Source organism: Clytia hemisphaerica, unplaced genomic scaffold (assembly GCF_902728285.1).
Source record: "Clytia hemisphaerica strain Z4C2 unplaced genomic scaffold, Clytia hemisphaerica genome assembly, whole genome shotgun sequence".
In the NCBI taxonomy this organism is placed as follows: Eukaryota; Metazoa; Cnidaria; class Hydrozoa; order Leptothecata; family Clytiidae; genus Clytia; species Clytia hemisphaerica.
This window is the reverse complement of record NW_027104129.1, coordinates 494,860-522,645: the sequence shown is the minus strand read 5'-3', so window position 1 is coordinate 522,645 and position 27,786 is coordinate 494,860. Positions and strand designations below refer to the sequence as shown.

At 36.5% G+C, this 27,786-nt stretch overlaps 2 protein-coding genes and 1 long non-coding RNA gene across 6 annotated transcripts in view; 2 read left to right on the top strand and 1 right to left on the bottom strand.

Moving 5' to 3' along the window:
• Positions 1 to 27,786, bottom strand: part of LOC136813642 (uncharacterized) — a 319,208-nt gene that overhangs the window by 120,418 nt on the left and 171,004 nt on the right. The window lies entirely within an intron of this gene.
• On the top strand, positions 221 to 27,514 carry LOC136813634 (dnaJ homolog subfamily A member 3, mitochondrial-like). 4 transcript variants are annotated; one of them, XM_067070143.1, is made up of 15 exons: positions 221 to 1,008; positions 11,785 to 11,838; positions 22,240 to 22,325; positions 22,831 to 22,911; positions 23,232 to 23,298; positions 23,676 to 23,836; positions 24,006 to 24,161; positions 24,311 to 24,458; positions 24,619 to 24,683; positions 24,859 to 24,930; positions 25,122 to 25,178; positions 25,440 to 25,555; positions 26,000 to 26,088; positions 26,334 to 26,432; positions 26,860 to 27,514. In XM_067070143.1, the coding sequence occupies exons 1-15, from the start codon at positions 834 to 836 to the stop codon at positions 27,006 to 27,008; spliced, it is 1,575 nt and encodes a 524-aa protein (XP_066926244.1). In that variant the 5' UTR covers positions 221 to 833; the 3' UTR covers positions 27,009 to 27,514. The 4 variants fall into 4 exon arrangements, with proteins under 4 accessions (XP_066926244.1, XP_066926243.1, XP_066926242.1 ...); XM_067070142.1 differs by having other exon boundaries at positions 730 to 1,008; positions 22,237 to 22,325; XM_067070141.1 differs by lacking the exon at positions 26,860 to 27,514 and having other exon boundaries at positions 784 to 1,008; positions 26,334 to 26,674.
• Positions 16,435 to 19,772, top strand: LOC136813633 (uncharacterized). Its single transcript, XM_067070139.1, has 2 exons — positions 16,435 to 18,090; positions 18,464 to 19,772. The coding sequence occupies exons 1-2, from the start codon at positions 16,528 to 16,530 to the stop codon at positions 19,217 to 19,219; spliced, it is 2,319 nt and encodes a 772-aa protein (XP_066926240.1). The 5' UTR covers positions 16,435 to 16,527; the 3' UTR covers positions 19,220 to 19,772.

Here is a 27,786-nt window from a genome sequence, read left to right as displayed (position 1 = left end):
GGATGTCCGGTGTCGGAGAAGGATATTTTTTTCCACCAGACAATCAAAACACCGGACATGACCAGTCCGGTGCGTCCGGTCTTTCTTAATTTTTTGTTTCGTAAATGTCCGGCGTCCAAAATTCCCTCTGTATGCACCACCGGACTTATTGCGTCCGGTGTAGCGAAAGGATACTTTTTGCCATCGGACAAATACACCGGACAGTCCGGTGTGTCGGCAGGGTCCTGACATGTTATGACAGAAAGTATGATTGATAAACTTGGTGGAGTTATCAAAACAAATTTGTTGTCAAAGAGATTTAACTTTAAAAGTGAAAATACAGGCCAGATATCAACAAGTCCCATTTAACAGTACAGTGAAAATACAGGCCAGATATCAACCCCAGACGAGCAGGTACGTTCAACCATTGAAAGGCGCAACGTCAGAACAGTATTCTTTGTTCGTTTTAAAATTACATTAAAACTTTAAAAACAATAAATGAAATATGATAATAGAAACGGACAAAAAAGACGACACAAAGCAACCAGCAACACCGAACACAACACGAGTGAAAACCTTCGATTTTGATTTCGATTTCCATGTTGTTTATATAGTCTCGCTTACTCAGGCGACATGATATAACTTTCAGCTCATTTTCATAAAAATCGAGACAGTTAGTTACGAGATTTCATCATCTAGTCTGCTTCAGTTTTCTACCGTCTATCGGCATATGAGCATCATTTGGTCCTCATTCAAAGACGGATATCTGAATAAAAAAGCAGACTTTCCATAAGAAATCGGCCTAGACCTGCTTGGACAGAGGCTGTAGAAAGAATTCCAGACGAAAATTCAAAATGGCGGGTGCTGCCGCGGCACATGGGTTAAAAAAGATGAATCTTTCTGGAAAGAATCTAAACTTTATTAAAAATCTGGCGCTCAAAGATTGTGAAAATTCTATTCCTTGGTTGCTCAATGCTCACTCAATTACTCATACAAGAAATCTGTCAAGTAAATGCTTGTTCAGACATGGTAAGTTTATGTTTTCTTTACGTACCCAGACGTAATTATTTAATCAAACAGGCAGTCTAAACTTAAACTCCTACCCTAAGTTAGTTGGTCTAATGTCGACATTCGGCCTCTGATTTCGACACCATTTTTATCAGCTGAAATTGTATTATTCCTGTCTCTAAAAAAGGGTGTCAGAATTAGACGAGGGATGTCGATATTTTAGACAAACTTACAGTATACCGTCAACTGCTCCAGTGGATGTCAATCGAAGTCAATCGAATTCGATTTAGAGTCGAATCGATCAAATTCAATAGAAGTAAATCGAAGTGATTGTTCGAATCAATCGAAGTAAATCGAAGTGATTGATCGAACAATCGAATTCAATCAAAATGGGAAAAAGAACGACCCTGGACACCGCCGTACATTGTACGGTGTTGTACGGTGGGTGTACGGTGGGTATGGTGGGGTGTACGGTGGATTTCGAGTTAACCTTTTTCACCACCGTACCAAAAACATTTTAACTTGATTTCAGTTTCAGAAAGCATACAAATTTTTAGATATTCAACTGTGGTCGGACTTAATGAAAAACTTCGGAAAAACTTTCTTTGTTACATTAAATTTGACCACGGAACTTGTCTTTCGCGATCACATTCCCACCGTACTGTACGGTGGGGCTTGATTTAAATGTACGGTGGGAAAATGTACGGTGTTTTCAAAGTTAACCTTTAATTCCCACCGGACATTTAAATCAAGCCCCACCGTACAACACCGTACAATGTACGGCGATGTCCAGGGTCGTGAAAAAGATGTAAATCTTCATTCGTCTTCCACAAGTGTTACGCGTAAGCCAAATCGCATATTACGAACAACCTCTATAAAATTGCCGAGTACAGGAGAAAAAAAATCGAAATTCAAAATGGCGGCCAAGCCCTTGCTGAAGATTTCGCTAAATGCACAGAGCGCGCAGAAGAGCAATTTTTTTCCCCGATAATTTTTCCTATCCGTCATTCCGTGATTCAGGGGGTATTGGGAGGTAGGGTCAGGGTTGCTAGTAACGGCTTGTCACTGTGCTGGGTGCATACTCGGCGCCTTGGGCCCCGCAGGGTTGCTAGTAACGGCTCGAATTTCAGTCAGGTTTAAAAAAGGGGTACTTTTACCCATATTATAATAACATTACCCCCGTCTTTTGCCAGTTCGGTATAATGTGTTATGAATTGCGTAGTTTTGCCATGCAGCGATGGCTCAACGTATAGAACGCTGGCTTCCTAATCTGAAGGTCTTTCTTTGGTGGTGGTTCGAATCCCACTCGGTGCGAAATTTAGACCGGTCGAAATTGATGGACAAATGACTGACAGGTATGAAATCTCAGTCAGAAATGAGAAAGTAAGTCTCAGAAAGTAGAATAAACAGGTAAGGTGAAAGATAGGAAAGGGAAAATGGGCCGTCGAGCTCTGTGCATTTAGCGAAATGTCACGCTGATAACTATCAAAAATCAAAAATAGAAATAGAATGAAATAATTTGAAATAAAAGTATTCATCTAAAGTGAAGATTACATTTCAAAATAAGATGATTTCCAAACCAACCTAAAGTCAGTGTCTGCCAACTAAAAATTTCTCTGCGGGGTCACTTCTGGCAAGGAGTTACGACTTCAGACTTTAGATTCCAATTCTTGTATAGGCTGCAACTACATTGCCAAATGATCTGTATTACAAAGACTTCCAAATGGGTCCATAAGTTAAGAAAATGAGATTATCATGTAGCACGGGGGTTTTGTTTTTAAAAACAAACTTCAAAATAAAATTGTTAATGAACTTCTTACTTAAAATATCACTTACTTACATAATTTATTTATGATATATAACACCCCTTTCTTAGATAAATGGCCTCTTGAAGTCTTTTATGTTTGCCGCAAGAAGGGAGAAACATTTAATTTGACCTCCGGTTTTTTCTCTCTTTTTCTAGCTAATTCCCGCGTGTTAGTGTAGACACAACTTTAATCCGGGGAAATGAAGCATTTTCATTGGTCTAAAATCACGGATGGTCACGTGACCAGAATTTTTATCTAGGGAAATGCCGTGGCCGCAATTTTTTGCTTTAGTGAGATTGACCATTTTGTTGTTTAGATTTGAGCGGGCAAAATTTCTGTACAAACCAAAATATGGGGGGCGTACGGGTTTGTCGGTGTGTCAGTATTGACCCTTTTTTGCGTCGGTGTTTCGGTGTTTTAAGTAAAAAGTGTCTGTATTTCGGTGTTGGACATGCCTTGCGGTGACGGTAAAATTGATTTTTTGGGTCGGTATTTCGGTGATTCGAGAAATACTGGCGGTGAATCTGCATATTTCAAAGGATCTCATAAAGTTTTTGAATCTGCATTTCAGCTATTGAATATCTTATCTATACAAGAATTGTAGCTATGACGAGTAGAATTGTAGCTATGACGAGTAGAATTGTAGCTATAATATAGCTATTTTTGGTACCTACCCTGTCTCATCCTCTTTTTAAAATTGTGTGCATAATGGTGTTTCTTAACCACTTCTTTACGGGAAATGTGCACTTTATGAAAAAAATCATAATAGTGGGTAACAGGTAAAGAAAGCCAAGTTTGCAGAATTTCTTGAGTTCTCGAATGCAGCACTTATCAAAAATCAACAATCGTTAAATTCTTTCATTTTACGGAATAATCCATTAACCTATGATTTAGATGCGTTTTTCAGCATTTCTGGCACCTTAAATTTCAAATTTTGCCTCCTCGGGTAAAACCATGGTTGGCCCTCGAATCATATCTCATTTGCCTTTCAATATAAAATACTTCCTGTGGTCCTCCTCTTGCAGAGCTCTCTTTGTAGTACCAGTACAATACCAGTTTAGTTTCAGCCTAAATCAAACGAACTATTTATCTGGATGGTGTAGTAAAATGACTAGTTTTATGAAAAAGAGAGCGTTTTTAGCCAAATGAGATTTCCTGAAATATTTTTCTGTCGGCGCAAACCATGTTTGTGCCTTCTTTTACCAGCGTGGCTTTGTTTCAATTGGTTTGCGACCCTGTCTGGTTAAAGCGTTTTAAAGACAATGCAATGAGAAACATGCTAAGCCCTGCTAAGGCTTCAGGGGTTTCAACCCGTGAATGATCAGGAATGATTAGAATACCCATTTCTTGGGATCGGGAGCCTCTTTTCAAATGATTTTTAAGCTTTTTCATAGTAATAATATTTTTTGTTCCCTGGAAGGTTTCTCTCTAATAAGCCAAAAACTTTTGAATTTTGTGACAATTTTTCATTTTTCGATGACGTCATCATTTATGACGTCATTTTGTCTTATTTCCTTTTCGAGATATCTGCATTTTCAGATATAGGGGCTGACCTTTTTCTTTACCAGTTTTTCATGCTCTTTCGAATGGAATGAAGATTTTTTGAATTTGATGACTTTAATTATTTATTGCTATGGTAACCAATGACGTCATTTTCCATGGCAACAGGGGTGTTAGAATTTTGTAACCCAAGATTTTCTTGATCCTTGAGGGGTCAGGGCATCAGATCAAAAGTTAGTTTGCTTTTAACAAACCTGTGCACACGAGAAGCTTTTTTGATACATAAGCCCCTGCACTAATTTGAAACAAAAGCCTATGTCTATTGAAAGAGTGCAGACTTTATTCAACAAAGACGGCTCAAATGTTTAAGAGCAAGGTTTGGTGTTTTGCGCCCTCATCTGTGAATTTTATACTTAAGCATAAAATGCACCCCCCTGAACTTAGGGGGGGGGGGCTTAACCATTTATAGCTTGATTGGGGGGGGGGCTGTATTTTTAAAAAAAATACTGGGGCTAGCTTGCTAGGGGGTTGAGTGTTAAGTAATAGAACCGGGAGTAGATCTGATAGGTTACAAATATTTTAAATTATGCTAAAAATCTATGCTGTGGAGAGGGTTTTGACCCCTCTTAAAAAATTTTTGCCTGCGGTGCAATAAATTTATTAAGAATTTGCTTACAAAATTTCTATGATACTTTGTTTTGTGAAAGTGGAGGCTAACTTTTAAGAATTTATCCAGGGACTTTTTCCTTAGCCTCCCCCTGAAAATAGCTGGGGGCCGGACCCCTCTGCACACTATGACATAATCTTTCTTAGAACGAATAATATGATACGATATGATACTTCCTGTGGGTGATTTTTTTTGGTAGAACATTTTTCTAATGGCAGACTTCAGGTCGATTTTATAAAATTATTCTTAAATTTTCCTAAAATCCTCCTAAAAAATTGTTAATTCTCCTTAAATTCTCCTAAAATTTGGCCAAAATCCTCCTAAAATTTGTCCTAAAATTAAGATATTCAGGCGTGGGATCCCTGAGTCAATTTATTTCAATTCTTATTCATCTCTTAAAAGTTAAAACATTGGAAACTTTCGGGTCGTTGAAATGTAATTTTAGAAAGAGGACATTCTCTTGTTTAATTGAACAATGAAATGACGTTGCGCGCGTTCTTTTGTTTTGATGATTGGTTTAAAAAAGTGCTATATGTATGAAATGTCAGCTATTTTCAAAACAGCAATACAGACCTCGCTAAAAAGCGTCAATGTGGCTTTAAGCTGGTTTGACCTTTCTCACACCAAAGATTTTTGCCTGTTTCGCCAAAATTTTAAAGAACCCGTTTCTTGTTTCCGTGCCCCTTATTCCTGCCTCTTTTTAGCCACTGATCTTTATTAATGGAGAAAAAACTAAGACCAGCGGCGCAAAAGCTTAAAGATTATCAGGTAATTTTTCTGAGAAAATTTTAGAAAACAAAAATGTTGTGTAGAACAAATCGCCTTACAAAATCGCCTTAGGTACAAAATTTCAATTTCAAGTATCAACAGCTCATGTATTTTATTTGAGGGGCTTTATTTTCTGCTAAATCGGTATAATATGGGGCGTTTTTAGACAGATTGAAAGTTGAAAGTTGAAAAATTTTCTGTCGGCGCAAACCATGGTTGCGCCTCCTTGTCCAGAAGATTTTTACATTTCAAATTACAAGGAAGTAAATATCAAGTTATCATTACCGCCATCTTTGTATAAATAAAAATCCCAAGTTTCTTAACCCAAAGATTCCGGGCGCTACTTTCAACCATTCACTGCTCTTACAGTTTATGTCACTTAATGATGGAGGGCGCAAATAAGGACAAAAAATACCAGGGGCGCCTATTTCATAGTTTGCACCATCGAGAAAATTAAGCCAGGCTGCTACTGAAAAAGAGCACTTTTGTGGCGCCCTTTTCTAACGGTGCTTTCGGCTAAGGTAGATTTACTTCTAATAACGTTCAAAAAGATCTCTTTTAGCTAAACAAGAGGACAAAAATGGGAAAATTTTCTCCGTTTGCGCAAACCATGGTTGGACCTCCTCCTCCATTACTTTATACATTCAGATATCTCTTTTGTTCCCTCGTTGTTTGCAAAGATCTTTTAAAAACTTTTTAAATGTTTTTCTTCAAAGTCAACTAAAGTAAGCACTAAAGTAAAAATAGCACTTTAAACCCTTTAAAGTGTTCCCTAAAAATTCTGGATTTGTTTATCCACTAGTCGTTGAAAAACTGAGGTTTAAAGATTTGAAACCCTTGAATCGGCGATAGGAAAAACTGAACTAGTGCACTACTACGCTCGTGATATTGAGCATTCGTACTAAGAATAAAAATCTTAAGCTTGCTCTAAAAGACGTCGGTGTCGGTGTTTTAGGAAAATTTTGTCGGTATTACGATGATTTAAGAAAAATCTGTCGGTATTTCGGTGTTGGCAGCCCTCGTACGCCCCCCACAAATATGGCTTCGTCGGAATACCGGTTGAAACACTTGTGCTTTGATTAGATTCGATCTATTCGATCAATCATTTCGATTGGTTTCGATTGTTCGATCAATCACTTCGATTGAGTTTGATTGATTTGAACAATCACTTCGATTTACTTTACATTTAAACACATGGTGTTATTGTTCGGGCTTTTCATTATAGTCCACTAACAAAAAAGAATGTCAATCGAAAATTTCGAATTTAATCGAAACCAATCGAAGTGATTGACCGAATCAATCGAAGCCAATCAATCTTAAAATGATGTAAATCTTCGATTGACTTCGATTGTTTTGATCGATCACTTCGATTGGCTTCGATCGATTCCGTCAATCACTTCGATTGGTTTCGATTATATTTGATTGGTTCGACAATCGAAATTTTCGATTGACATCCCCTGGACTGCTCCAACTTGGGACGAGTACGTATGCAACACATGGGACTTGTTGATATCTGGCCTGTATTTTCATTTACTGTTAAATCTCTTTGGGCCATTCCAGAAATTTTCCGTATACCCCCTGCGAACGACACCGTTTTTTGCAAAAATTAAGGCCTTGGAATTTTCTTTTGATTTTCAAAATACTTTCGGAAATTACAGTACAAAGTTTTTACTCGTTTTTACTCAATCAATGCCTTGGAAATTTCATAATTTTTGTTCTTAAGGTTTGGAAATTCTGAATTTTTCAAAACCAATTTACCGGAAATTCTGTGTCGTCCGCCCCCAATTTACCCAGGGGTTGTCAATCGAAGCGATCGAAGCAATCGAAGTCAATCGAAGTCGATCGAAGTGATTGGTCGAATCAATCAAAGTCAAATCGAAGTGATTGTCGAATCGATCGAAGTCGATCAAACCTTTTAAAAAATGTAAATCTTCGATCGATTTCGATTGACTTTGATCGACTACGATTGACTTCAATTGACTTCGATTGACTTCGATTGATCGACTTCGATTGATCGACTACGATTGACTTCGATTGACTTGGATCGAATACGAATGACTTCGAGCGATCAACTGCATCGATATTAAACGATAACTTTCGATCAGAGAGAATCAAACCCACAAAAACTAAGCACTTCACGGTGCGAGGGTATGAGATTGGGCGTTATTTGCAGAACTAACTTTTGCGGTTATTCCGCGAAATTCTTTCTATTTCCTAGGGATTTTTAAGTATTTTTAACTAACGAACACTGGTGTAAAATCCAAGAATATGACCGCAATTATTGACTGTAAACCTCTTTTCTTAGGATGCTTAGGGTTGATGGATTTAAGAAAAAATTTAAGATGAAATTTTTCCGCACCTATTTTCCTACATTCATCTCCACACTTCCACACTTTCATGAAAAGTAAATTTTAATAAAAACAATCTAACAAAGATCGAAATTACAAATAAGTGAATGAATAAAATGAGTAAAATCAAAGGAAATTAATATTGAAAAATATTTTTTGGAAACATTGTGATTGAAATTTTGTTTTCATTTAAAATGACCGGACGCCGAATGGAGCCCGTCGCCTAACCGCCTACCGCCCGATGAGATTAACAAATTGTGAGTGTATAACTTGCAGTGTGTAACATATTTCGATTTAAAAGCCTACTCGGTGCGAAAGTGAAATCGTGTATCTTTTTATACCCGGTTCATTAAACTCAAATCAAATGACTTTGGAGGTTCGGTGAAATGGTGGTGGAATGGCTGTCCCATGTTGCGTAAGATAGTCCCAAGTTGAAGCAGTTGACCGTGACGGTACCAGGGTTAGAAAATAGGCTAATCTTAGCTTTTATAATCCCCATTGTTTTGCATCAGATTCCACTAGCCTATTTTTCAAGAAGAAAAATACAAGAACTCTGCAAGTAGTTGAAAAGGGAACTTCTGAAATTTTGGTAGTTTTGTGAGTAAACACAAGATTTTCCATACCTTTAGAAAAAACACTTTCCAATCTCATGCCAGAAAAAATTCCTGCAGAGTCAGTGGAATCTTAGTGCGGGAAGTAGAATTTTATACAAAAAGACGTTAGTAATCAATTTAATTTTATCTGACTTACCGTGAAGTTGGGTAACTTGCATCAGTGGAGGGAAACTTGCATAGCCCTCAAATCAGTCAGGGCTTCCTTTCACTTTATCGATATTACGCGAACGGCAGTGTGCGCTAAATTATTTTGGTTTCACTTTCGATTTCAAGCAAAGGTCTTAGCAACAGAGCGCGCGTACATAGCAACGGGGCTGGGTAGAAAAATCTAAACATAGAATTCAAAAAAATACCGATCATCGTATAGAGCACTAAAAATTACCCCCTTTCTATGTTTAGTTTATTCTACCTTGGATTATAACTGAAAATATCTTCAAATAACCTTTGTCCCCTATCAGCCCGCGCGGTAATCTTTGCCTACTTCAATTCTTAGATAATGAATAAGGAGAGGTGCGCTTAGCTAAGCCCTGCTCGCGGGCGCTAAATTTATGTTTACTTATCTTTTATATTTTAAAATATAACGATGGAGCGTTTGATGTTACTCCCGTGGCAAGTTACACACTCGCTATTTGTTAATCCCATTGGGCGGTAAGCAGTTAGGCGGCGGGTGTTCTCTAATTCTCCATATGGCATCCAGTCATTTTAAACGAAAACAAAAGTTAAAAAGGGTGCGCTATCAGTGAAAGATATCATGACATGTAATGACAGAAAGTATGATTGATAAACTTGGTGGAGTTATCAAAACAAATTTGTTGTCAAAGAGATTTAACAGTAAGTGAAAATACAGGCCAGATATCAACAAGTCCCATGTTGGGTACACTCGTCCTAATTTGGAGCAGTTGACGGTATCTCTGATCCTTTTGATACCTTCTGATATCTGCCAGTCTAAGCTTAAACTCCTAATCTTTTCTCTTTCCCTATACAACAATACAATGCTCTGACAAGTTGACACAACACATTGACGAATTGTACCTTAAAGTGGATAAATTTTAGCAGGGATTAAATTTGGCAAATTTTTACCAGATCCCCTAATTCTTAAATCCATTTGCCAAATTAAATCCTTGCAAAATTTTACAAAATTGAGCATTCGCCAAATTAAATCCCCGCCAAAAATCGCATTTTTGTCATTCGCCAAATTAAGTCCACACCAAAACTTATCCACTTAAGGTAATTCATGTTGCCTGTGAGAGAAGTTTATATTGAAATCTGCAACAAAAACGAAAGTGGTCTCTTCTACTGATTGCTTCCTGGTGCTCCTTTGCAGCTGTTCATCAAATTTCCACCAATGAGATTGTCGCATTTCACACTGCATGGTATCAGCCCCCCCCCCCCAGAAATCTGAAGGGCACCTAGGCCAGGTTAGTAGAGGGGGGCTAATGCCTTGCAATTCTTTGGGGTTACCTATTCATTAAGGGTACCTAGCTGTCTTGCAGCCCTCGAATTTCAGGTCGGCATTCGGCAGTGCCGACCTAAAAGCTGACCAAAGAGTGCGTATGGTCGGCAGTTCATTGCCGACCATATTCATTGATTCTCTCGGCAGCCGACCATAAGTGAACCATAGCCGACCATAATGAAAGTCTCTAATAAGAACCATATCGCACTCAAATAAAAAAACAAACATTGCCGTAGCCTTTAAACAACTTTGCCGACCTAAAATATAGCTCAGATCGGCATTGCCGACCTAAAAACAAGCTTAGGTCGGCAAAATTTTGCCGGCCTTCGGCCGGATTTGGACGGCACTTACGTGCCGACTTACTTTTACTTGAATTTCGAGGGCTGTCTTGATGGAGGCTCTGGGGGCTGGTTATATTTTCCAAATCTATTATTTCAAAATATTTCAAATTATTGAATTTTTTTACTCCAGCACCCAGCAGCACCTAGTTTCCCATCCAATTTTTCTTTCGTTTCCCATCACGCCATCTTTTGCTATATTTTTCTAATGTGATTGTTTTGATTTACAGCCGCCATCTTTATAGCATAACAACAAAGCTTATTAGCAGGCGTTCATGTATGAGCATGATTTTAGGAATGACAAAAGAACAAAAAGTGTCAATTCAAAGAAATTATCTGCTGAATAGGGTTACCTAACTCAAAGCAATTTTTCAAGGGGACCTAAATTGCTGGGGGCACCATGCTCAATGGGGGCACCTGAAAAGTGGGCTGAAACCATGCACTGCCCTTCTTTTTGGCACCCAAGTGGCCTCTCAATGCCTTGCACGGCGGGCGGCTGTAAAATCCCACTCTTCATATATTTGTTTCAATCAGTGATCCTAAGGCTTAGATTTTTTCTCATCTTCAATTTACTGAAGAAAGCGGGAATTTGATGCGAGAGTTAGATGCAAGAGTTAGATTGTCAGCAAAGTGCCATAAAAAGTCATTGAATAAAAGAAGAACACTTTAAATCTTAAATCTTTTCATTTTGAAAAATTGGTGCAAAAGTGAAACATGGAAAAGTTTCATTTTTTATTGGTTCAATTGATGGTTCAATTGAAATAGGGGATTCGGAAAACTATATGTTTTTGTTTTTTGCACAAACCCCTGTAACTATGGACGAGCATCCCGTTGCTAAAAATGTTGGCTCGAAATCGAAAGTGAAACCACTGAAAATGAAAGTAAAATCAGCCCACACTCCAAATCCCGTAATCTTGATATAGGAGTTTAAGCATAGACTGTCTGCTGAAATACCGTCAAGTCGGATAACTTGCACCAGTGAAGGGAAACTTGCATAGCCCTCAAATCAATGACCTAGTTGGTCATTAAAATACAAAGTTAAATCAAAACAAGAATGGTAAAGTAGAGCTGCGAGCGGAGATGCATAGTTAATTTGTTTTGAAATTTTGCTGCTTTGATGGTCAGTCATTTGATTGATATGCAAGTTTCCCTCCACTGATGCAAGTTACCCGACTTCACGGTACAACTTTTCTATAGTTGTTTTGGAGAACTCAACAGTCTTTTATTAATTACTAATTACTCAAACTAGGTAAAATATTTTGATAATACTTTAATAACAAAATGTTTTCTTTTTTTTGCAGCTCAAAAGAAGAAGATCCCTTTCAAAACTCAAATTGCCACATTTCAAACATCATGTAAGTTTGCTCCTTTTTTGTATTTTTGAAGAATGATTGGGCTGTTCCATAAACCCTTGGGAAAAAATTCTTTTCATACTTTAAAGTGACGATGTCGGACAAACTAAAACCAGTCTTTCATCCCCTGAAAGTTGAATTTTATAATAACTTTAAAAACTGGAAAAATGAAAAAACACTTCGTCGGAAATGTTTGTCCACTCCCTGTATAGATATAAAATCTAATGACCCATTTCTGGTTCAGAAAACATTGATAGACAATTTATAAATAATTTAAAAGAAAGGGCTTTCATATTTAGTTCTGGCTAGAGGAGGATTTTGAACTTTGTGGTAACTAATGTTCCCAAGAAAATTAATTCTCTTTGAGATTTTTTAAAATTCCTGGGGTTGTGGAATCTATATATTAATAGCGGTGCTTTGTGTGTCTGTGTGTCACCACTTTCGTTTTTGCTTTGTTTGTGTTTTAAAATTATGACTTTTAGTCTCTTGCTCCACAAATTTGTTCTATTGGATTCGCGCCATTTGCAAAAGACGGGGCACATTAGACTTTATTCAGCCTTTGTTTTGATATTTAAGGCCCATCTACATTTAGTAATTTTAATTTTTGCCCAGCTTTGCCCGATCCGGTTTTTCTCTTTTCTTTTATGTTTGAAATATTTTCGAATGTATTTAACGATCGTATTTATTAATGACATTCGAATTCCTTTTAAAACAAAACAATTTTCTTTTATAGAAAAGAACATTTCAAATGTAAATCAAAACATAAAAATTAAAAAGTTTGTCGAACAATAACAGCATTCAAACATGAGGCGATAAAAAGCAAGAGAAGAAATTAGTCTCTTTCTTCATCTAAAAACATTCAAGTGGTTGATACTGTTAAAAACTGTGTACGTCATTTTACATGTTTAAATTCGAAAAGTTATGACAAGGGTTTAAAAAAAGCAATTTAGAATTGACTTATTTATCTTTTTAAATGTGATATAAACCAGGGATATGTATGGTGGCCCATAAGTGCCAAGTAATTTTTTATTGAAAAACTCAGAAAAATATTTTTTTTATAAATGAAAATAACTTTCATTTTACAATTTATTTTAACTTTCATTTCAAAATCAATTTAAAAGTAATTTCGTTTTCAAAATGACTTTAAAAACAACTTAAAATACGACCCAGCAAGGCCACACAAATGATTTAAATTTTGTTTTAATTCTCATTTACTTTTCGATATCATTTTAAAAAGCATTTTGTTTTTTTATTTTTAAAATCACTTTTCTCACGTAGCCCATCAGTGCCAAGGACAGCTTTGTCTCCAGACCCCTACAGGCTTAAAAGATTGAAGTTACTATGGTTACTTATTGGTTTGTTTACAGTTCACGGCCCATCAAGGCCAAAACAACTTAGTGCTTAAACCCCAAATATTTTTACAAATGTGTAGGAGAGTATAAAATGATATCCTTTACTCCAGTGTTCTATGGTACCATAAATGAGAGATTTTATGTCCGTCACAGTGCTTTTCCTTTCTATTGTTCATTGTTTGGCTGGTGGGTTGTATTGTCTTGAAAAATTTACTTCTTTTTGCAGACAAAATTATTCATCAAACAATGGGGAACATGAAGAGCCTTTGTTTTGATGTGTAAATAAAGAGTCGAATTTTTTCTTAATATGCAGCATGCAAATGTTGAGAAGAGAGGAAATACACTTTTTTTATATAAGAACAATTTAAGAACAGTGGAGAGGCTGAAGTTAGAGAGTTATAGCAAAAAGAATCCCTGGTTGCCCTGGTTTCTAAAATCCTCTAAATAGTAAAGTAAATAGCCAAAACTTGTTTTTTACCTTGGAAAAAATAAGAACAAAATAAGAACAATTCAAGGCTCAAAGTGCCAAAAAATTAAGAACAGCCGAGCCTCAGCAAAAATTTACTGGTTCTTATAAAAAAAGAGTGTAATAAGAGGGAAGTTTTATTTACTTCCAACCCCTTTCATGTTGCCGCCATATGCTTTAATATTTTTGGCTCCGAGGAAACCCCAATGTGACCCCCCCCCCTAAAACAAACAACTGGTTCGTTCTATTATCAAAAGAAACTTTATCTGTTGAAATTTACTCATTTCTATGAGTGGCCTCAATGGGCTGTCAGATCAATTCATTTAAAAAAATTTAAAATTGATTTTAAAATGACATGGCCTCGATGGGCTGAGTTGGAAATCGTTTTTGAAAACAAACCCGTTTTTAATTTGAAACGAAAATAGAAAGTAAATCAATTTTGAAATCAAAATTTAGTTCAAAACTTAAATTAAAAGCTATTGCAAAAATGAATGTGAAAAGTAAATTATTTTGAATTTTTTTTATAGAAATGTCAAAACAATTTAACTTGGCTCCCATGGGCCACCATAGATATGTTATAGCGAAGCTGGATGAAGGACGAGAATTCGCAAAGTTGCACTATTCTTTGTGGCTTTCCCACTTTTCCTGAAGAATTGTCATTTCTACATTTCACTTCTCTTTACCATGACTATTTCTCAAATTGTCGAAAACTGGACGGCGTCGACGGCGTATTTAATGCGAGCGAAGCGAGAAAAAGATCTCCGGGGGAGGGTTCAGAAGCAGCCAACGAGCCCATTTCCCCGAAATATCTTTCCCTTTTCCAGGAGAGAGCATTTTTTGAAAAATGGGGAAACAGATCCGATTTTCTAGGAAAGACCTTTTCCTTAAAGCTATCTGTTGCCCCGCTCCAGCTGATGACGTCATCAGAGAGAAACAGATCAATATTTCTAGGAGAGGACATAATAAATTGGGAAACAGATATCTGTTTCTTAAAAAGATGATATTGCATTGGAAACAGATTGAACTTTCTGGGGGAAAACAGATATCAATCACAAAAAGCAAGGGAAACAGATGAAAATTTCCAGGAGAGGGAAACAGATATCCTATTCCTTATAAGCTTGGGGGAACATATAAAAATTTTAATTCTGAAAATTGTGAAAACAGATCAAATTTTCCAGGGAAGATACTACGTTGAGATTAAAAATTTAGGTTTTGAGGAGAAACAGATCTGCATTTCTAGGAATAAGATTTTTGAAACTTTTGGCCAACAGATCAAATTTTCCAGGAAGGCTATGCCTTGGAAACAGATGTTTAAAAAAAGGACCTCGCTGGATGCTTTCAAGGGATCGTTTTTTAAGCCAGCTTCAACATCCAAAGGACTTTTAGTGCGTTCAGCTACAGCTTAACCGGCGTGCGACGCCGGGTACCGGTTAGTTTAATATAATGCATTATTTTAATCTACTCCCTCTTTGGCTTTTATATTTCCTACATTACACAATCTCTACACTTCTTAACCTTATGTATCCCAATTATAAATTTTATCATTCAAAATCCTAGTGATCTAATGTTAAAAAATCATTTAATTAGATTTTCGATTCAGTAAGACCAAAGAAAATCTTAAAAAACGGCGATTTCCGGCATATTTCCTGCACTTTCGGCCGGAAAAGAGTTTTTCTCAAAAGTCGGACTCGGTCATGTTTTAGGCATTGTTAATACGGATCTTTGAGCAAAAATCAGAAAAAACTAATGATGAAATCTCTAGAAAATGCCAAAAAAACAGTTTTTCCGGCATTTTCGGATAAAATCTCTAGAAAATGCCAAAAATATTTCCAGAATTTTCGGCTGGAAAAATAAGTTTCACATTTTAGGTATTGCTATTTTGCATCAGTGTTCAAAATTTCATGAAAAAATATAAAGTACAGCTCGAGAAATTCAAGAGAAACCTTTAAGATAATCGGCCGTTCCGGAAATTTTTAGAAAGTTCCAGCCTAAAAAATCAGTTTTATTGACAATTGAGTCATGCTTTTGATGGTGGGCATTGTAATCGAAAATGTTTTTGTACGAAAAAGACAAAGAAACGTAGGAAAAAGTCCAGTGAAAATCTGCTAAAACGGCGATTTCGACCGGAAAGTATGTTTATCAAAAATCGGGCACTATCACATTTTAGATATAGCCATTTTGCATCTCTGTGCCAAAAATCAGAATAAACCAATGAGCCAATCTTGAGAAAAGCTTGTAACAGACGAACGGACGGACGAAGGGACAGCGGTTAATTAATAGAACCCCCGGGTAGGCCTAGAAATCTGTGGTTATGACCCCGATGGATATATATTGTAAGAGGGAAACCCATACCAGTGTACTAAGCAGAGAAAGAAAAAAATGCAATAGAAACGGTACGACAATAAAGCCGAGAGTAAAGGTCTTTAAAGGAAATAAAGCTAATTAGTTTATTATGGTGGATTATCATTGTCAGATAAATGTAGATCAATTCAAACCGCAAGTAAATAAATCGTACATGTTTCTTTTAGGAACAATAAAAATCAATACCCGAAAATTAGTTAAGAGAAGTATTTGCGATCAGTACCAATCTCCTTCAAGGTTTCAACACATCGAGGGGTCATTGATAAGTATATAAGCTAATATAATGTTGGTTCGCTTACTAAAGCACGTGGTAGAGTTTGATGGCCCTGTAAGAGTGATTATGTTCTAATGGAAAAAATATTGTTATGCCTTTCATGCTTGAATGACAGCAATTAAAATCAGGGAGAAAATGAGATGAACAAAAATGTCATGTGATGTTTTGGAAGGAGACAAACATCAAACATAGAACACAAAATTTTATGTGAGTGATAGTTGCTTTAAACTGATAGTAAAATGGCTGGTATTGTCAGTAAAATATTGTCGTTGAAACCAAATAAAATCGATCCAACAAAATGCGATCCAGAGAAATCTTTATATCAACAGATTCGGAGAAACAGTGAAGCAACATCAGAAAGACAAGAGAGGCAGTTCAATTTAGGGGGCATGAATTTCACAAGTGATCCGGTACGCGCGGCTGAATTCGTTCTTGAGAGAGAATATGGTGACAGCTCACTTTTCGTTGAAGGTGAACACACCAGTGTCTTCATACCTCCGACGTTTACATCAAATCAGTACACGAATAGATCTCCAGTAGCTATCCTCAATTATGAAGTCAAGGCAGATATTGAGAGACTTGTAAACAATTTGTTTAATCATTCACCAGACTATTGGCTGACGATAGAATTACACAATTTTATGCTAACACAATTCGGAGAACATCGCACTATCAACCAGAAGGATTTCGACCAATGGGTTTTCAACCTTAAAATCATGTATCTGGTCATTGAATCTGGTGAGTTGAACAATGAACAGTTGAATTTACCATCAACAACTTCCAGTATTGAAGATTTCGTTCAAGCTTGCATTAATAAATTTCCTTCGAATTCACCAGGGTCGGCACTGAAAACTCTTCTCAGACAGTATCCTTCCAAAAGAATCTCATTCAAAAAGAATCTCAAAAAATTGGTTGAGGATAACCCACCACAAGACTCGAACCTTAAATGGCTTTTTGATTTGGAGTTGTCGCAGTTAGGAGAAAAGGTCGAGCAGTGGATGTACAACCAGTTGTTACCATTAAGAGATGACGTTCTCCAGGATACAGTTGTTCTTTCATCGCCCTCTTTTTTGATAAATGTGCAAAAGAAAATGCACAAAGAGATTGGCTTTTTGATCATCTCTTGGGAAAGAAAACTCATAATATCTATTGAAGCAAAACGTGAACTCGGGACCGATACAGCTTTTCTGCAATTGGAATTGAACTTTCGAATCTTTGAGGAACGGCTAGGAGATCAACTAGGATCCGAGTGGATCTTTTTCCCCGTTGTCTGTGTAGAGAACGACTCCCTTTTAATAAACAGTAAACATTACATCACCACTGAAACTGAAATTCAACCGTGGCTAACCAGTATTTTCAGAGGATTCCTAACCGCACAAGTCACCATAAAACCGACTCTTCTTAATGAGACTAAAAACCTCCTTCAGATCTTAATCTTCGCATTACATATCATGAAAAAGGACAGAGTCGCACCTATTACCACCACAAACTGGGTCGAATACACAAGTAATGCGATTGACAATATCTCAACATGTCAGAACATCCTTTTCTACTCCAACCAACAAATGGCAATCATGAATCTTAGCGATACACGATATGGCAGGCTGATCATTTGTGGAAATTTTGGTGTTGGCAAAAGTTTATTGCTCCAGCAAAAAGCAATACAAATAAACCAACAACCTCGATATCAAGGGAAAGTTATGTTTGTATCGGATCGCGTCGGCCAGAGATTAAATTCGATACTGAGTTATCGTCTGATGGTAGATTTAAAAGAAGATCACGGAATATTTGTCGAGGGAATGGTGAGTAAAAATAAACTTAATTACTGCACGATTTAACGTCCATGGTTCCCAGAAATTGGGGTTGGGCGCTTTCCTCTGATGATCGTACGCCAGGCTGCCCGGTCGTTAGTCATGTCGACAGTCGCATTAACAATTTTGAGGTCATCTTTAATATTGTCCATCTTTTTTCTTGTACGGCAGTGTACGGCATGACATTCAATGTTTCGATTCATTGTATTTCAGAATATTTTGAACTACATCTTAGTTGGTTGATGGGAAAAAGCAGTTTTTAAAATTTTACACTTCTAGTCTCATTTTAACAGCTCCTGGTTTCTTTTATTTGTATATTGTCAATATTTTCATTTTGGTTTACTCTTTCATCTTTTTACCTTAGGACATCAATTATCAACATTCAGATCTAATACAAAAGGTCCAAAATGATGGTATCAAAGCAGTGTTTATCGACGAATGTGAGATGGGATATACCAGCGATGGTCAGTGGATGAAAAAATTGATATCACTTGTCGACTTTTTGTGGATAGTCCCATCAACATCGATGTTATCTATGAGATCTCTTCTAAGTAAATATGAGCGAGATTTTACTTTTCTGGATCTATCAAAAAACCTTAGGAACACTCCACAGATCGTGCAAGCAGCTAAAGCAGAAGCTGAAAGAAGTGAGTACCTATATGGTGAAGGTATTGCAATGCCTCCTCCAAATTTCCCTAAAGGGAGAGATGCGATATTATCTAACTCATTCGAAGATGGTTTGAAAAAGGCACGAACAATGACCAAGAGCGGTATCCTTGTTATCACTGACAAAATCAATCACATTTCTAACGGGTCAGCCATGGATCAAATGCGCGAGAACTGGAAATCGTTACATCCAGAAAGAAATGATTTTGGGGATAACGAAAACCCATACGAGTTTCTTACTCAGGGTAATATTTTGGTCATCGCAGGGAATCTATCTTTCGGTTTCGAATGGCCGACCATTATATTATTTCAAGATGGAAATGATTATCAGTTTGGTGGACCTTCCTTGCATCGGTGTAATTTTATAATGAGATGTACAACCAATCTTATTATCGTTCGCACGGAAAAGAACACAGTCAGAAATAAAAGGGGTATTTGTGACATTTCTACATAGTGCTATGTTTGATGCCACAGTAGGTGGAATTATCTCGCTAGGGCAGCGATCATGTGTGTGAAATTTTAAAACATTTGTATCATTATTTATGATTTTATTCCAAAAATGTCACACAATTTTTTACTACGTTCAAAATTAAAACTGTTTGAATGTTAATTATTTTTAATGAAGAATATTTAGTGATGGAATGTACAGCGAAACCTTGACACTAGATGCAAACTAAAATGTTGAAAAATACAAATTATTGGAATAATGTGTATAGACTTCATTTGAGAACATTTGATTATTATTATTTAAAAAAATAACTTCAAGCATTTTCAATCTTTAGTTTTATACTCAACTTTAATTTTTTTGTTCAGAACCAAGGTTTGGTAAAATTAATTTAGATTTTGATGTTTTGAAGCTTAATTGGAATGAATTATGAAATAATTTGAGATATAAAAGATTTCATATTCTCAATGTAGAACGCCTTTATCAAAACCAACATTTTCAGGCTATACCACCATAATTGGGTTAACAGGTTATTTTCAATTAATCTAATCTATATATTAATAGTGGTAGTCTGTATGTCGTTTTGTCTGTCTTTCTTTCTTTCTGTCTGTGCTACTTTCGTTTTCGCACGCAATGTTTTTGTTCTTCCAAAAGATGACTTTTATTTTGTTCTTGCTCAACAAATTTGTTTAACGATATTCGCGCCGTTTTATAAAGACTTTGTTTTGATTGATAGATTAGACTTTTTTCTTTTTTTTTTTCTTTCTTTCTTTTGTTTTATGTTTTCGAATGTAATTAACAACCTTATTTGATTTGAGACATTCGAATTCTTTTCAAAACAAAAGAAATCTTTTAAACAGAATCTGTTAAAGAAAAGAACAAATATAAAATAAAACACAAGAATCATAACAAGTTTGTTAGAACATCAGCAACATTAAAAATACATTCAAAAGGTGGTAAAAAACTAGAATTCTTTCTTCGTAAAAAGGGACCTTTAAACATGTATGTCGATAATTATTTTGCTGTAAATCTAAGTCATTGTTGAATTTGAAAAATTATTGAAGTTATGACGAAGTTATTTTATAAAAAGAAACATAAAATTGCGCTATCTATCACGCTTTTTTGTCTGCGTGTCCTAGCTGCCTTCCGGGGGGGGGGGCTATGGTTGCGAGCTGACTTTCGGCCCTGCCCCTCGGACCCTTAGCAGAATAAAGAGAAGAAACAAGGGAAATTGTGTGAATTTTAATTCACTTTATTTTGGAACTAATTTGACCAAATTTCTATCTTTCTGGGGGCAAAAAGTTGAAATTTTCCTTTTTTTTCCAATTCTTTGTGGGACTGAAGTTTGATTTTCCGATTTTTCAAACTGCCATGTTTCAAGAAAGGCACCCTTAAGGCCGGCACATACCCATACCCTTCTCTTGCCTAAGTACCCCCTCCCCCGGGCTGCCTTTTTTCGACGAATCGCGTGTCATGTCTATTCTCAACTTCAGTTGAGCTACAATCTGACAATGTCTGTGTGTCTGTCTGTGTGTGTGTCTGTCTGTCACAAAAACTTTAGGGCAGCCTGGAGACTTGAAAAATGCTTGGATTTGGCTGAAATTTGGTGCACTGGTCCCTTGGGTGAATATCTGGGGGTGTTTTTTCCATTTTTTGAAAATTTTGATTTTTGGGGACTGGGGACGAGTTTTTCGCCAAAACGAGGCTTAAACTTTGGGGCAGCCTGGAGACTTCAAAAATGGTCGGATTTGGCTGAAATTTTGCACACTTGTTCCTTGGGTGAATATTTGGTGACGATTTTTTCCATTTTTTGAAAATTTTGATTTTTGGGGCCTGGGGACGAGTTTTTTGCCAAAACGAGGCTAAAACTTTGGGGCAGCCTTGAGACTTCAAAAATGGTCGGATTTGGCTGAAATTTGGCACACTTGTTCCTTGGGTGAATATCTGGGGGTGTTTTTTTCATTTTTCAAAATTTTTGATTTTTGGGGCCTGGGGACGAGTTTTCGCCAAAACGAGGCTAAAACTTTGGGGCAGCCTGGAGACTTCAAAAATTGTTCGATTTGGCTGAAATTTTGCACACTTGTTCCTTGGGTAAATATCTGGTGGAGTTTTTTTCAGTTTTCAAAATTTTTGATTTTTGGGGCCTGGGGACGAGTTTATCGCCAAAACGAGGCTAAAATTTTGGGGCAGCCTGGAGACTTCAAAAATTGTTCGATTTGGCTAAAATTTTGCACACTTGTTCCTTGGGTGAATATCTGGGGGTGATTTTTGCATTTTTCAAAAATTTAGATTTTTGGGGCCTGGGGACGAGTTTTTTGCCAAAACAAGGCTAAAGCTTTGAAGCAGCCTACAGGCCTCCAAAATGGTCGGATTTGGTTGAAATTTGGCACACTTGTTCATTGGGTAAATATCTGGGGGTCTACAACTGGGCCTATGAATAATTTGAAGCCACTGAAGTTGAGCCCAGTGCGTTGCGCACGTTCGACTATTATTTCACTCCGCTTATCTTGACATCAAAGTTTTCCTAAACATCAAGAACTACGGCAAATATAACGCGAGCGAAGCGAGATAAAAAATCTAATTGCAGAGCCGTCTCGGACGTCGCTGGTCGCCGGTCGCCGGTATGGTGTAATTTGGGAATGACGCCCTTTCTGTTTTCTGATCATTTTTGCCACAAAAATCTTTTTCAAAATATGGTTAAAAGATACGTCACCCGGAGGGATAGAGTCAAACTTTGAAGAGAATTCTTCCCTTTAATTTTGATTTCATCGTGTTTAAGCCACCTTCCCAACATCTCAAAGGACTTTAAATGCGTTCAGCAAACAGCTAAACCGGCGTGCGACGCCGGGTACCGGCTAGTTTTAATAAATTGATCATGTTTGAGACCTGTTGAGACAGTTCTTGTTGTGTGAAATTAAAAAATTCCATAGGATATATAAATTAATTTCATTATTGAAAGAGTTCCCATAGAAGTAATCCTTTATGTTTAGTTTCATTAAATAATTTTATTGATATCTTTTGACTAGCAGCAGCACTCAGTCGGAAGGACTACTACAGTATCCTTGGAGTGAAGAAAGGTACCTCTGCATCTGATATCAAAAAAGCTTATTATAAGGTAACTAATTATTTTTAAATCAATTATTAAAAAATGTCTGTTATTAAAGGTTTTAATTTTACACAAGTGTTTCCGTTTCATATTAGACACATTTCATACCAGGACAGTGTCTTGCTGTTGTTATATTATGCTGACATAAGCAAAAAATGTTAAGCAGAACTGTCAGTTGCAAGTTTAAGGATAAGAATGAAACGTATAATTATAGTTAAAAGGGCTTTTATATATAAATACACTTCTCTTCTGGGATATGGGGTTCTTTAGTTAGAGAGTGATTTTTGTTTCACAAAAAGTTGATATTCTTTTGATTTTTGACAATGGGCAATGGAAATAAACATATTGTTTAATTTGTCTAAAATTTTGTAAACTTACCCTTAAGTGAATATTTGGGAGTAGTTGGAAAATGCTAGTAAAGTGACTATAATTTTATAATTGCATTATCAAATCAAAAACTTTCATACAAACAAGATAAACATCAAATATTGATTTAGATTTTTATGACTTTCAGCTTGCCAAACAATACCATCCTGATACAAATAAGAATGCAGGTGCTGAACAGAAGTTCCAAGAAATACAACAAGCTTACGAGGTATATATGAATTTAAAAGCTGCTTTATGATCTTTGCATCGTCATTCAATCCTTACTTGCACCCAGCAAAAGTTTTTTTTTTAATGTTATAGAATAGCTCTTTTCACACAAGATGGAGATTTTTATGACCATTGTCTCCATTCCTTGAACCCTTATAACTAGAATCACTCCTCAGCTCTATCAGGTTTTTTGGTCATTTCAGGTAACAGATACTTATAAAGAAATCTATCAAGTTTTCCTTAACTCGAACAAATTTTAGTTGCCCCATCCATATTTGAATTGTAACCAAACTTATGATTACTAACTTTCCCTTCATTTAGGTTTTAAGTGACGATAAAAAGAGAGCAGCATATGATCAATTTGGACAGACTGACTTCAGTGGTGCAGGTAAACATTTTCTTTCATTACAACAATGTGCAACAATGTAATAATGTCGTTCCTTGAATTTATTTATTTAAGAAATTTTAATTTGCAACTATTCATGATGTGCACCACTGCAATGTCTTTTGACAATACATCACGGACCCAATAGCTGATTGGTTGTAAGTGACGTAAAATCGGTCAATACGTCACTTTCAGCCAATCAGCTGTTGGGTCCGTGGAAGACATTGCAATGGTGCATATCATGAATATCTTGAGATGAGTCAATGAGTCATCATGAGATTGATTGTCATTTCAAGGGGGTAGAATATGATGGAAGCTTGAAACATTAAAACTCTGCAAAACAGATACACAACCTTCTTCCTTTCTTATTTGTTTGACAGGTGGAGGGGGAGGAGGAGGTCATGGTGATCCATTCGGTGCTGGAGGTCCATTCCAAGGGAACATCAATATGGATGATGTGTTCAAACAGTTCTTTGGTGAACGAGCTGGTGGTTTCTCTCAGTACGGTGGCAGTGGTTTTGAACAGGCTACGCGTGCACAGGTAAAGATATAAGATTTTTTACCTATTTTGCTATAGTCTGATTGACAATACTGAGCTCTTTCTCTATTTCATACTTGGAACATTAAGCTCAGTACGATCTGTTGTGATTAGGGAGAAATAAAACAAAAGTTACGCTAAATAACTTCAAATCGACTGATTTTTCCCTTAGAATGTCGTAATGAATTTGTCGTTTATGGAATCCGTACATGGAGGGAACAAAGACCTTCGAATTCAAACACAAGAAGTTTGCGGGCGTTGTAGTGGGAAACGTGCAGAACCAGGAACTACACTACAAACATGTCCAACTTGTCGTGGTAGTGGTGAGGTAAGTGTTTGGCCAAGAAGAATTTTCTGCGTTGGGTTTTTTTATATATACTTAAAAATTGAGCTGCAACTCTTTTTTTTCTGCCCACTCTAAACTAACACTCCATATGGCTATGCTATAATTGAAGTCGTTTCACTTTTTCTTTCCAGGAGACAGTTTCAACAGGTTTTTTCAATATGAGATCCACATGTCGCCGATGCCAGGGTCAAGGGACTATCATTCAAACACCTTGTCGAAAATGCCGTGGTAAAGGAAGTGTGATGGAGAATAAAACTGTCAGCATCCCTGTCCCTGCTGGTATGTTTATTAAATTTGGCATTCTTTTGCTAAAATTTTAAAAAACATAGATACGTATGGCAACAAAATTTTAGAGTTATTTGCAGGTTCTGATTTGATTTCCTTCGAACAAGTTCACCTTTTGACTAAACTAATAATGTTTTATCTTGTCACTCGCCAGGTATTGAGGATGGTCAAACTGTCCGCGTGCCGATATCTTATGGAGAGCTTTTCGTTACTTTCAAGGTACTTTTAAGAGGATTTTTGCTGACAATCTGTTTCAACTCAATTCTTCATTTTTCAATTGGTGTTGCTTTTCCTTGTTATTATTTACTTACAATTTTTTTACAATCTATTTACAATTTCAATTTACTTTTGTTGCTAAAAGACAAAGAGATTGTTTGAATTATTGTCTTTTCAGGTGGCTCAAAGTAATATATTCAAACGTGATGGTTTTGACGTCGCATCTGATATCTCTATCAGTTTTGCCCAGGTATGAACGATTTTTTACAAAAACGGTTTTTCATGTTGCCGACCCTTGAAACATAGTGTGCAGAGGGGTCCAGCCCCCAGCATTTTTCAGGGGGGACTAAGGAAAATAGCCCCCGGCTAAATTCTAGAAACATAGCCCCACCTTCACAAAGCAAAATATCAAAGAAATTATTATTTCTCATTTTATTTCAGGCCATACTCGGTGGTAAAACAAAATCCAGAGGTCTGGATGGTGAGATGGAGATCAATGTATGTAAACCTAACCTCTCTATTTTTTTTTCAATTCTGACAACCGTGATAAAAGCGTGATCTTGTAGATCTCGTTTAAATATCTTGATCTTTTTAAAGTGTTTATCATCACATTGCCCTTAGTATAAGATTGACAGCGCTTTACGCAAAAGATATTATCCCCATGTAAAGAAAAACAGTTCTTTACTGAATTATACCAGTTCAATTATCCAATATCCAATCCAATCCAATGCATTCATTTAATATTCATTATTCCATTAGATTCCCCCAGGTGCCCAATCTCACCAACAAATGAGGTTGACTGGCAAAGGTATTCAACGGTTGAATGGTTTTGGTAAAGGTGACCATTATCTCAACATTAAGATTCATCTGCCAAAGTAAGTCAATGATTTATTATTTTAATCTTCTTTCGTCCTCCTTTCAAGATTTATCGTCTACACAAGTCAAAATACTAGTCAACATCAATACTGAGAACTAGTGGCACCAGATTAAATAAAGGATGAAAAACAATCCATAAGTAAACATTTCCTATCTTGAGATTCATAAATAAAGAAACGTAAACGTAAACCTTTGATGTAAAGTCGTGTACTGATGTTGATTAGAGCTTTAGCTATTTAAAGTGCAAAAATTTCATCCTGGTTATGTCTCCATATTTCTTCGTGTGAGATATTTACTCAAAGGTTTTACAATGTCCTTTCCCCCAAAACCTCTGGAAATGATACAAGTAATTTTTGCGTTTCTTTGACGCGAAAAAGCTTAAATGAAGCAGCAGCGAAACAAATGCAGAATTTTTAAAAGAAGACATTTGTTTCTTTTCCAAGATACATAACGGAAGATCAAAAAGAACTATTATTAAAATTTGCAATGGAAGACGATACTATACGAGGAACAGTCAATGGCTTAGAAGAAGGTTTGTGATTTTTTTTCCATCATCTAATCGATCAAGCCTGCATCTTATATTTTGTTTGCATAAAGGGGCCGTCCACATAGTACGTACGCACTAAGGGGGGAGGGGGTCTTCTCAAAAGCGTATGCTTGCGTACATTCATAGCCCTTTTTTATTTTAGTGCGTACGTACTATGTGGACGGCCCCAAAACGAAAATTATTTATGAAAGAGGAGGATATAATAAACACAACAAATTTTTCATTTATAGCTAAAATGCGGCAACAAGCGGCCGATACTGAGGACAACGAGCCAGAAGATACGTCCTCTGAGCAGCAAGAAAATCCACATGATGATCGGTTTTATGCAGGTAATTCAAGAGAAGAGCAACAAAAACAACATTATTCTGAAGAGAAAGAATTCAAAAAGAAATTCATGTTAAATATGACTCGTGAAGAGGCTCGATTGTTTCTATCAGTTTCATCAGTTGTGTTTGTTGTATCGTTAGCAATGCTCCTCAAGTCCTCCAGTTAAAACTGAGACTATACTCAAGTCCTCTTTAAGATGTGCAGTTCAACCTCTCGAAATTGGGCACATATATTTAATAAACAACTCTCTGGAACATTACCACGGCCACCAAATGATGTTTTTTTCTGCCACGGAAGTTTTTAAACCCTGTGCTCCATTTGAAGTGGTTAAATTGCACTAATTTCGATTTCACTAAACAAAAAGTGAAAAAAAGTATCCTATCTATCAAGTTGTGCTTTGTTTTGAGAGGTTTTACTGTTCTGTCTTAGATGAGGCTGAAGTAGCGGATGAAAAAGAACGAACGACATCTGAAATACCTAACGATAACGAAGAGGAAAAAAACAAAAACGAAAATAGCAAGACGACAAACGACGAGACAAATGCTGATGATGCGAAACAGAATCGAGTGAAAAGTTGATGTTTGGATTGAAGACAGACCTTTTGGAATGACGCTATACAAAATTTAGATATTCGATGATTTATTAACATTGGCTAAATGGAAATTTGATTACAAACTTACAACTTGCAGCTTGAGCTGTGTACAATTTAATCGACGTATCAAATATTGAATCTTATTGATATGCATGAGCATCCCTTCTCGCGTCCCAAATCATGCCAGCTCGAAAATTACAGATTAGATCTCGTGTATTAATCAATTAAATGTTGGATTCTGTTTTAGCACTAAAATTCTTATAATTTTCATGCGTGTCCACCTTGTAACTACAGGTTAATTTAGAAAGTTGAGAAGCTATCTGTGTTTTCCTCTAAGTATGTATCGTTTCTCTATCTTGACGTGACGGTGTTACAGTTTGTTTCGTTTTTTTTGTAATAAAATTTTAAATAGTTTATTAGATTTATATTTTGTACACTCAATGAATTTAGATGAATAACGTTAGACCATCACAAGTACGATACAGAACCAAATACCTCGGATATCATTTTTCCAAGTATCCCATTCCTTCCACTGAAAGTTGGATACCGTTTCCGAAAGTCTATTTTTTACGACAAGCTTGCACTCATTCTTGAATTACTCTCATTAAAATGACATGATTCACACATGGACACGTGGAAGTATATGAATGCACGGGTATCTGCCGCCCTTAAGGGTCGCAGTAATCATAAGATCTAGTTTCATCCCCCTCCTCCCCAAGGGGTTACAAAAGTGGAAGAATCCCAAAAATGCCGATTTTTCTCAC